The sequence below is a fragment of the Meleagris gallopavo genome, chromosome 4 (genome assembly GCF_000146605.3).
Source record: "Meleagris gallopavo isolate NT-WF06-2002-E0010 breed Aviagen turkey brand Nicholas breeding stock chromosome 4, Turkey_5.1, whole genome shotgun sequence".
NCBI classification, from domain to species: domain Eukaryota; kingdom Metazoa; phylum Chordata; class Aves; order Galliformes; family Phasianidae; genus Meleagris; species Meleagris gallopavo.
The window spans coordinates 1,990,915-2,002,477 of record NC_015014.2 but is presented as its reverse complement, the minus strand read 5'-3'; the positions used below and the strand labels follow the sequence as shown (position 1 = coordinate 2,002,477).

At 36.1% G+C, this 11,563-nt stretch overlaps 1 protein-coding gene across 2 annotated transcripts in view; it reads right to left on the bottom strand.

The window, feature by feature from the left end:
- RXFP1 (relaxin family peptide receptor 1) overlaps positions 1-11,563 on the bottom strand; it is a 47,593-nt gene that overhangs the window by 21,949 nt on the left and 14,081 nt on the right. Inside the window, exon 2 of one of the 2 annotated variants that reach the window (XM_010709440.3) lies at positions 9,157-9,312. The exons of the other annotated variant lie outside the window; for it this stretch is intronic. Within the exon in view, the coding sequence (XP_010707742.1) occupies positions 9,157-9,312 (156 nt within the window). The remainder of the gene's footprint in view (positions 1-9,156; positions 9,313-11,563) is intronic. 2 annotated transcript variants of the gene reach the window in all.

Genomic DNA, 11,563 nt, shown 5'->3' with positions numbered 1-11,563 from the left:
TTTTTTAACATTGAAAAATATTTGGTTTGGGCCAAGTCTTGTGTTAAGTGTGGAACAGTCTTTATTTTATGTGAATTGTTTTGTCAAATCCCAGATGAATGCACTGTATGAATAACATTTTGTACAACCACTCAGTGGAACACCAAATGCCAGAACTCTGAAACGCTTTGTAATTATTTAGGGTTTATATGGTAGGTTTGCGACCTGTTTACTACTGTTGAGATGAGGTTCTCCAAACTGTTTAAGAAATGACTGGCAATAGCACTGGTCTTGAAATTCAAAATCTATCATTTGAGGGAGTTTAGCTCAGATGAAAAGTTACTTTTTCCTGAGCCAGTTCTAAAATAGTTTATGTTGGCCGTACTTCAGTAAGAAGGAGATCTGAGAAAACAAGGAGTGAGTGAATATTCCCCTGTGTGGGAGAAATGAACTAAATAATTGTAAACTGGACTTATTTGAAGGAAGATTAACATACTGTTCCTTCCCAGAGGTTGTCAATTACCATTTCTGATGGGAATGAGAATGACTATGTTAATCTTGTCGAATAATCCTTTCAATTACAAATCCAAGAAAAATATCCCTTTTGCTCATTTTTTAAATGTAACTCACATATAATACATGTACACACTGTATATAACATATAAGTACAGGCCTTATAAAAAGAACATTCTCTATAAAACTTTCTCCTTCTCTTGACTATGTGTTCATTATTATGAAGAGAAATTATATCAGTGAAAAGCACAAACACTTCTGCATTCTAAAGAGCCATTGGGTCACTCTTTGATTTTGCCTTTGCTGTTGATGGACATAATTCATGGATGTATTTATTCCAATATATTTTCTCTCACCATAAGAAATGTCTTCAGGATTTAAAAAAAATACTTTTTAGTACAACAAGGAAAATCTGTGTTCTCTGAGCAAGAATGCAGGAGCAACTCCTTCTAAAACATTCACATAACTGCCCTTTTCCAGCACAAGGATATGCTGATACATTTCAATATCTTATGGCAAGACCAAACCCATGCTGACATTTTACAGAGAGGAGTCTTGCAGAGCCTGGAACATCTGACTGTGGGAGTAAATTTCTCATCCTAGTTTAGATATCCAGGTGAAGAAAATGTGACTTACTTGTCAAAGCAAAGGCAATATGCCCCACACCAAAACGTGTGCTGCTGTACACTGACCCTTTTCTGTACCTGCTAATGAATTTAAATGTAACATGCCTATTTATATGTGACAATGTTATCTCCAAAAACAAACAAACAAAAAGGTATTACATCCATTCAAATGAGATTTACACTTTTCTGAATGAGCTCGATTTCCTGCTTACATGAGTTTATTCTTGATTTTAAGGATAGCCATATTAATCAACTGCAGATTTGAGGAGATAAGCAGGCTCCAATTTCCAAAAGATAAATCTCATCCCAATATTGTACATTTATTCCTGTAAAACACTTGCAGAGTGTTTTCTAGTTTATAGAACAGAATTTTTGATCTATATACATTATTCAATTTTTCTGTTTCGTTTTTCTAGAACTATTTACCAGTTTTGAGATAAATGTGACAATAAATTAATACAAGCTAATAGCACAGATATGTACATAAAACCTTGCATTGTTCTGAAGATCCACTATGAGTAAGCCATGACTTTGGAGACCCAAAGACAAAAAAAGTTTAGAAAAGAGCTTCCCTCAGCTGTCAACAATCTTTAAAGATCTGATTGGTTGACTGATTAAAAACCTCCAGATCTTCAGCAAATCTATTTGATAGTTTTAGATCAGTGTAAATCTACTAATTTCATTGGTGTGTGCAGCTGGATGAATAGCAAAGAAGAAAAAACTTGTCCATATACAATTGCATATATAAAAAATGTAATGTGACACTCAAAGATCTGATCTTTTACCAAATATTTGCTACAATATGAACACACGCTGCTGAATTCCAACTGTTTTTTTTGCTTTAAAAAGAGAATTTACAGGCTCAAAGCTGAGTGTTGTCTCACATGTTTAAATCTCACATTTTAAGCAATATGTACATAAATGGCATGCCAGGAAAACGTTAGACTAAGCATAAATATCATTCATTATTTGAAAAACAGAATTGTCCAGCTCGTCTGCAATCTGCTGAGGCAAAGCCAAGAATGTCATATTCTCTGAAATTTCCCATTTCTTAACAAGCAATTTTGCAGTATTAAAGCATGTATTTTTCAGACATCCCATAGAAATTTAGTTTTCTGCTAGGGAAATCTAAAATATGATTTACCAAATCTGTGAACTGCAGTCATTCTCTCTAATTTTGTAGATCCTCAAAGAAATACATGAGGGAAAACAATGACAACTGTACAGAATTTCATCACTTTCATCCTGTCAAATTTTATAGGCCCTTTTATAGAAGGGGTAATAACTCTTGACGTAAGACCAGCCTGATGACACAGCACACAGTAACAGGTGAGGCCGTTGCTTGTAAATGGAAATAGGCGCAAGACCTCAAAGAGTTTACTGCCTCATTTCTTTCAGCAATCCACATCTGTGATTTCCATTGTATATCCAGCATAGCAGCTAGAGAGACCGTAACAAACATCTATACATGAACGCTAAATCTGGGGAACTGAATGCTGCCTTTTGTTCTGAGACCTCTTAGGTCTGGGAGCAATACAATGGTAAGAGCATTTAGCCAGTGACGAACTCCTCTGGAGAGTCAGAAACATCTTAAATTAAATCTGCATGCCTGTTCTTGCTTCACTGGACTGGAAAAACATGGCTATGACACTGTGATTAAAAAACAAATGCACACACACTACAATAACTGCCTAACCGCCAAAAAACAGTTTTGCAGAACTATCAGCTAAATTGTCCAGAAGCCAAATTTCTGAACACTGAGGAAACTCTCAAAATAGCTTCAGCAATTTTTTTTTCCATTAATTATTGCATAATTAAAGATACTGCTAGTGAAAAAAAAAAAAATAAAACACCTCAGTGTTGGTGTTGGTGTTCTTTCTATTCCCTTTTTATTATTGCTTGTAAGTGGAGTTACAGTCAAATACATAACCGTAGTTTTTCTACTGGCTTATTCACTATGCAAAAATCCAGCCTAGAGAAATGCAAGTAATTAGGCACAAAGCACGCAGATTTTTTGCTTTGAAATGAATATGAATGCTAAAGTGTTTTATTTATTTGTTTAGTACAATTTTTACTCTAAATACATTTTTTACTCTACTTCTGATATTTGCAACCTGCAGACTTAGTGGTTGTTTGCTAGTAATAAATGAAGAATCCATTTCAGTAAACAGCTACAAGACTGAGCATAAAAACTATTCAGTAGCATGAAACAACACTTACACTAATGTTGAGCAGAGTATAAGGCATATCCACTCAGTTACAAATTAAGTCTAAGAGAAGAATTAAGGCATTTATTTATGATGTCTATCACGGACAATTGAGAGGACACATTCTCTATTTCCTGTTTCCACTACAGGTTGCAGATCACAATCTAGAATTCATCTCATTGAGAGAAAAATAAACAAAATAAATCACTGCTAGCACAGTGTTTCTAAAAATGGCATGAAATGCTAACACGAGTCACAAACGCACTTTGAAACATCCGAGATTTTCATTAGTTTCCTAATTTAGGGAAGTTATGAATCTTTGCTCACTGATGCCAGTGGGAGCCTTTCCATTGGTGTTAGTGGAGTCAATCCAGATTAGCCCTCACCAGGCACACCTGGTGTATTGTAAATTTGTAAATAAAATGTATTGTCATCAAAGCCCAGGAGGTATGACTGAAGGCTTTATGTTGGCCTTATTGTTTGCATTTCTAAACTGGAACACAACATCATAAATCCAATAACTAAATAGATATAGATTGCATGCTTGCGTGCTATGAAACCCTAATGGAAGTTAGGAAAAAGTGCTAGATCTGAAAGCAGAAGGATTATTTACAAAGAAGTGAGCGCACAGGTAATTTACATCCAAGAGATTTTTCAGAGCCTGTAACAGACTCAGAGTTCTAAATGTATTAGAGACAAACCAGCAGGGCTTTGTCTTAGACTTCAAGAAATACCGTAATGTGCTTTACCTGGGCAATTTGAAAGCACAGCGTTCTCTGGAAACAGAAAAGCTCAGTACCTTTTGGAATATGATTCCATTTCTGTATTTCTCCATGTACAGTTTTGTACCAAACTGAACTCAAGAGCTGATGGTTGGGTTTGGAGCAAAAAACTGAGGTAAGTGGCTCTGCTCTTTGCTGGAAGACTTTCCATCATAGGCCATTCGCTGCCATCTTATCAGCAAAACAACTAGTCCACACATATATGAACAAATCATTGATCGTATGGAGGAATGCTAGGAACACTAGAGGCCATTGCAACAAAGATCTTAGAAGATCACATGTAAAGCACCACACTGATGTAAAGTTTAGCTGCGTTGGAAATTTTTGCAGAACCTTTTAATAAGAGTGCAAAAGGATAACTGACCTACTGATTTATCTAGAGTTGATAATTACACAGAGGTTATTAGACTGATAATGCTACATTTTTATCACTATGAGTAATTAAAATATTTATTCAAGAAAACTGATTTTTATCTAAGACAGAGGTTTGCTCATTCAGCCCTCTTAGGTTAGATTGCACGAAAATGAACAATGAAGTTCTAAATGTAATCCTCAATCGAGGAGCAGATTAAGGGGAAAAAAAAATGTCTAAAGATACTCAGACTTGGTGATTTAAAAAATATCCATTGATGATTTCTGGCAACTTTACTGCTTTCTGTCCAAAGAGTACATTTGTGTTATGATCTAACTTTTCATACACATCAGGATTTGTTCATATAAACAAACGTACTTCAAGATAATAAAACACAGGTGGACTTGCTGAAGAGCTACATCAGAAATACTATTCTGTTATTTTTGTTTTGATTTCAAGAGCTGTTGCTTTTGTCTAGCACTGCTGGTTTTAGTTCTGTTTTGCTTATCTCTGCGTATCATTGTCAAGCCAGAGATCTCAAAATGCTTCTCTGCATGAGCATGCACTTGGCTCTTTCAACATGCCATTGGGCTTCAAATGACCAGTGTTAGCAGTAACACTGTAGTCTTCAATGTGAGAAATAACTTTTTATTCTACTTACTTCATAGACAATTCCCATATCAACCTGACCAAAGTTTGAAAATTAAGCTGAAGCCATTATGAGTGAAATCAAACATATCCTCGGTGGGACAATCCAACTCAAGCTGTTTTGCCTACTTGACTTAAATCAGGCTTGAGCACAGAAGGATGCTGGAATTGCCACCTTTGTGACTATTATGTTAGCATAATACAAAAATAGTTCCAAGAGAAACACGATTTAGGCTATACTGCTACACATCATACTTGGTCGCTTTGTGAAGAACTTGGTATTTCAGAAAGAATGAGTGCTGGGCAGAAGAGCAGGGAAAAATTTACTGCCATACTTAACCTTAAAAAGGAAAATTCCTCAAAGCCACAAGCGTTTATGACAAATGATAAAACTTTACATAAATCATTTTTGTTTAAAAATATTGTATTTATGGAAAATGTGCTGAGCCACCCGCTACTTGATGGACTATGTTTTCAAGTTCATAAGGTAAGATTGTATTTTCCATGCACATTTAAGGTTATCTAATGTTAGTTTGAAAAGAACCTGTCATCACTTAGGGCTTGATAAATTGCTGCTCTCCTTCTCTTATAGCTGCCTCAAGCTCTTCCCCACTAGGATATCACACACACTACTTTATTGATTGAAAACCTAACTGGGTGAAAAAAGCAAGTGAATTTTCAAAGATGAGCAGCTTCGTTCTGGATATCCCCTCTACCGAAGAGTTGTGAAGTGGAAGAAATGCTGAAGCTTAACTGCCAAACAGAACATCCTCACCCTGAGGTTAAGAACGGCCATCTCAGATCTAAATGTGACTCTGTCCATTATTCTAATTTCGGGCTGCATCTCTTAGTTTTTAATTTATTATTCTGATAGAGATCTCAGTGGAAAGGAAAGAGAAAACAGGTGTAAAGGAGGCTCCACAAAGCCAATTATTACATGCTTGGATTTAACAGAAAGTGCTATTACTGAACAACTGAAGACAGCTACCAGTGAGTGAAGAATCCTTTTAATTTCAACTATTTGTAATCATATTTTAGTGCTATAGGGCATGCAGCGTGTGAAAGAGAACAAACATTGCAAATCTTCTCAAAGATAATAAGTATCATCATATGAATAAAGAGGGAAACTACGGAATTCTGCTCAAGATAAGAGGAAAGGGGCAGAATTGCCAGAAGATACCTGGAATATTTAGTGAAGTCTCTGATGGTTTCTGATCTACATCTATAAAACGTTTGTAGTATGCACACAGCGGGGGCACAGAGTAAAGATGTCTGGGTCTAGAGGAACATCCAAGAGGCCAAGGGGCCAGCACACACGTTCTCAGTAGCCTGGTAAGCTTGCAGAATATATTAATGGGGACCATTAATAACAGGGTCCAGACACCAGCCTTCTTCTGACTAACAAATGTCAGTATTTTCAGACTCCTGTTTCTGGCCTCTCTTGCACCAACGCATGGAGAGGAGATGTTTCTTTCACCTTTTATTTCCAGCCTACCATAAAGCCATGTGAGATGTAAATATGGGTTTGTACATCACCTAATAACTATTAAACAAATCAAGAAAAATCAATAATCTAGCAAGTTACCAGGCAGACAGATTTTCAGCTGTGCTGCTGATTAACCACACTGCATGTGGAATTTCAAGATTCCAACTTAAGTAATTTGCAAGACCAGAACACCCAGGTAGCTTCTGTATCTCACTGTAATTGACAACCATAGAAGAAAAATCTATGTCTTTTTGTTGTAATGTCATTTAAAGTTTTTTACAAAGCTACTCTCTCTGAATATCTAAGAATGCTTTTAAGCTAATTACTTCTCTGCTTGTTTAATTCATTGATATTTCTTCAAAGTGCTATTTTGGTAATCAGTTTCTATTAATACTCTGCACATCTAGCAGTTACTGTTGAACAGCTGGATCTTGGGTTGTCTTATGTTCAGAGTATCTCTTTTTTTGAGCAATTTCACCCAATTTTTGCAATGGCATTATTATGCTCTTCAAAAGAAGTGCTTTTTTTAAAAAAAAAATAATAAAAGTTGTCTTCATTGATATCATCCTTCCCATCAGAGAAAGGACTACTGTTTGTGATAAATTATTTTTGCTTTGCATCTTCTTTCTTCACAAGACTGGTTTAAAATAAACGCAAACCTTTGCTATAATATTTTTCTGTAGGCTTAAGATAGAGCTTTGTCATTACTGAAGACATAATTTGTGGAGCAGTTGTTCTAGCTAGCTGTATTTGAGAAGCATGTATCTAGTATATCTGAATTCCTTCTAGGGCCCACACTATTTTTTCCCATCCCCACATGTGCTGGCTTGAATGTTGTAGACTTACCACCTCAAAAGTCTCACTCAAATTTATGCAAGACAGAAGCATGCAAGAATTTAAAAGTTGAGTTACTTAATTGGAATACCTTGTGGATAAAAGTTCCTAAAGTGCTGCACAAAACAATTACTTCAGTGAAATAATCTAATTTTGAATTGCTTTTCTGTAACTAGGAGCAATGATTTCAACTGAAAACTGTAAATTAAAAAAAAAAAAAAAAGGGTATAAAGAACTAGCCATTACTCCTGGCATAATGGCAGGCACACTGAAACAGTCCTGGGAAACTGCAGCATAAAGACATAGCTGGATAGCATCCCTGTCTTGGGAACTAATTGGTGACACTTTCTTTGATTTTAAGCAAGATGAATGGTTGGAAAAAAACCTATCCAACAATGATTTCCACACATAGTTCAGTGTAGGAATGTTACAGAAACCCCAAGAGAGCATTTCAAGTTCTCAGGCAATGTAATTACTCTTCTTTTAGTCAAACAATAAAATTTGACTGCTATATCAGTGTTAGAGCTGAATATGACCACAGTGCATTATACAAGGTATGCATTTTGAGAATATCGGGTTAAGATGCAAAAAGAAAACACTAATTTCTCAGAGTGCTGACTTATCATCCTTTACAGAAATGGTCTCTAGCTCATTGTTGTGCTTGGAAATAGATTCTATATTGCGGCTGAATTGCTCTGCAGGCTCTGTTGTCCTGTATATCCTGTTGCAAAACTGTGTGTCCCCGAATCCCTACTTGATCAATCTGTACACTTTTAGCAAGTCCTTGCAAATAGATTTTCTGGTACTTTACAGAAATTGAACATGCATCAGCTGTTTAAGAAGCAACTTATACACAAAAGAACAATAGAACAAGAGGCAATTTTGTTCAAGATTTAAATCACTGGCAATGAAAAGTATGTTTATGGTGGAAGTGACATAAATCTAGAAGGTGGCACAGGTCTTTTAAATGGGATTAGAGCCAAAAGTAATTTTCACATGGAGTAATATGGTAGAATTTCATAGGCAGAGAAAGGCACAATTTTCAGCTCTGAAAATATGGAGTGAAAACAAACATGGTTTCAATATCTCATTGATTTTGCTGAGATTGTTAACGAAAAATACACGTACCACATTTTGTTTCAAATTATACCTTTCAGAAAAATTAGTGTATATATATATATACACTATATATAGTTTTTATTCTGTGGCAGCCTCACTCCATGGAGCTGGAGGCAGCAGCAGTGGCCTATGTGCATTTCCTCAGATATCTACGTTTCCAAAATCTGGCAGCCTTGCAGCTTGCAGAACTCGTACAAGCATGGCTCTGTTTTTTCTCCTGTTTTAGGACATGAAAGATTTCTGGCCAACTTTGAAATTTATTTTAAATTATGCTTCCCAGCCAGCTTTAACAGTTATGTCAAGCATTATAAACCGTCAGCATGCAGGTCCATCTTTCTGCAGCCTTTTCTAGTTCACACACACACAAGTACACATCAAAATGAAATGTAAAAGTGATAAAATTTGATAAACTTCTACGATATTCAAATGTAGTCCTTTCTTCCTAGCAAATGGCTTGTTGAGTGGCTTTATCAGGGAAAGCCAATATCTACTACATCCTCTGAAAACACGTAACATTCATATGGCTTCTACTCTGTAACCCTCCACTTGGTGCAAACAGTGCATGGGTTTTAGTGACTGCCGGAAACAAAGAAAAGCCTTAACAACATACCACAGTTGTCTTCATCAGCATGATTCCCACAGTCATCCTCACCATTACAATGAAGTTGTTGGGGCAAGCACTTTGTGATATTGCCACAGGGAAAGTAGCCCAAGGGGCAGGCGGCACTGCCTCTGGAAACAGGATCTTCCAAAGTGTCACGAATGACTAGAGACAGAAGAAATATGTTTACTTTCAGATATGCTCTTAGAAGTATATGGATCATTGAGATTATGTTTTTATAAATATTCATTTTCATTTGAGTGTGAATATCAAGTCATAAATACATGCCAGTTCATGGGATGTGCAATTACAAGAGAATATTAAACACTCTTGGCAAAAAAACTTTTATATAGTGAGATAATTAAAATTTGCTTTGATATAAAGCGCCCAGGTAATTCCCCGCCATGCATCCTAGTAAGAAATGCAAATGCTAATCAAACAAGAGAAATGACCTAAGGCCAATATTTAAAAGGATAATTTTGCTTTGCGCTAAAAATTAATTTACTACAGCAATAATCCAGATAAGCTATATAGATATGGACTATATTAATTTGTGCTGCAATTTGAGACCCAGGTGGATAAATCCTTTTTATACCGTCAGAATGATATACTTCTAAACTTATTCTAATTTTAAAGCAATTACTGGACATAAACTGCTCAGGGATCAAAGAACAATGACAGTAAGCTCAAGTCTGTGACACAGTTTTGCCAAAGAATGACTAAGACACAGAGGCACAGCCAGAAATCCTGTTCAAAATCTTTGGAGGCACGGTTCAGAATTTATTGGTCTGAAGTTGACAGAAAACAGGATCTGTGCATTTAAGTCCACAGCTTATAGGTAATCTACTCAAAGAATCCAGGGAACTCATGGAAGAAATGAAGGAAAATGCTGATGAGGGTCAGCCAGGGCAGCTGGAGGATGTAGCAATTGGATTCTACCAGTCCTCTGCTCTCAATTTGACAGCAGCTTCAGCTCTCCACGTTTACAGATGCACAATGCCTTACCAGACTCCTCAGGGACAAATTCTGCCACTCTCAACAGTTTTCCAGGACAAGTGCAACTGATCTACAAAGAGCTTTTGTAGTGGTTACAGAGTGCTAGCTCAAATTTCCTTTCCATACCAACTTCTTTCCATTAGCAGACGACAGAGTTTAAAATTACACTGGAATGCAACTGATTCTGTTTCCGATGTATCAAAAAGAGAGGGAAGTACCAGCAGCTCACAGTGCTACCTGGGGCTCTTCCCACTCCCAAGGCTTCGTGGTATCATTCTGCAAAGGACTGCTAATTTCATTTTTTAAGTACTTTCAAAATATGTCAGATCATCTTTATAGGTAACATTTGATTTGGTGGATGCTGTGGTGAAAAGATGAAAGTTCTAATTTAATTTTAATTGCTTCTCAGGGCACTTGAAAGACTCTATACAATCTTTACTATATGTAAAGGAATACTTGTTGTGTAAGTGGCACTACTGTATCTGCTCATGCAAATTTTTTTTTTTTCAAAGTTACAGTCATAAGACAAAACATGATTCTTCTCTGAAGCTTTATATGGTTAAGAATGGGAATGTTTTTATACAACACTATTTTTGTCCTTGTTTTCTCCTAAACTAAGGGAATCACCTGTAAGTGAATTAAATACTTCAAATCATAATTCTTTAAGAACTTTCACCTGTTAAAGCCTTGATAACATTTACAACTTTTGCAAACCGAAATGTAGGAGTGGCAGGAGGAAGAAATTCTGGGATCAATATTTTGTTTGTTCCCATAGATACAGAATCCAGCTTTGCTATAAGAGATGTCCTGCCATATATTCCAGCTAACAATCACCATATGATTTTCTGATTTTAAAAACTTGATTGACTTCTACGCACCACTCTGTAACTTAAGTAATGACTCAAATGGACTTTTGCTTTAGGTCTCTATAGGTGCAACAGGGACAGAGAGGAACTGATGATAAAGCTACATTTTAATCCTAGGCTGAATCTGCTCATGTGTTGTTCTCTGCTGCTCTGTGCTCATACTAATAGTGTCTTTTGTTTTAATTTATTCCACTTAATAATAATTAGAAAAAGTCTTAAGCAGCCTGATGATATAGCATTAAATAGACAAACACAGAAGCACAGAAACACAGGTGGTCCTTAGTGCCTGAAGCCTCATGCTGCACAAAAACACAGAAATCACAGACAATTAAGGCAGTAATCTGTCACAGTCTGAGCAACTGATGTACCTGGTAAGAAACACCAATATGCAAGAATCAAATAGAAATGAAGAACAAACAAAAAAAAAGCAACCTCAAAATCTCTGTATTTTGTTATGCCTTCTGCACTATACACCAGAGATTAATCAAACTGAAATCACTGAAAGCACAGGTCTTTGTCCACTGACTTGTTAATAACATATTGTTTATGCAAAA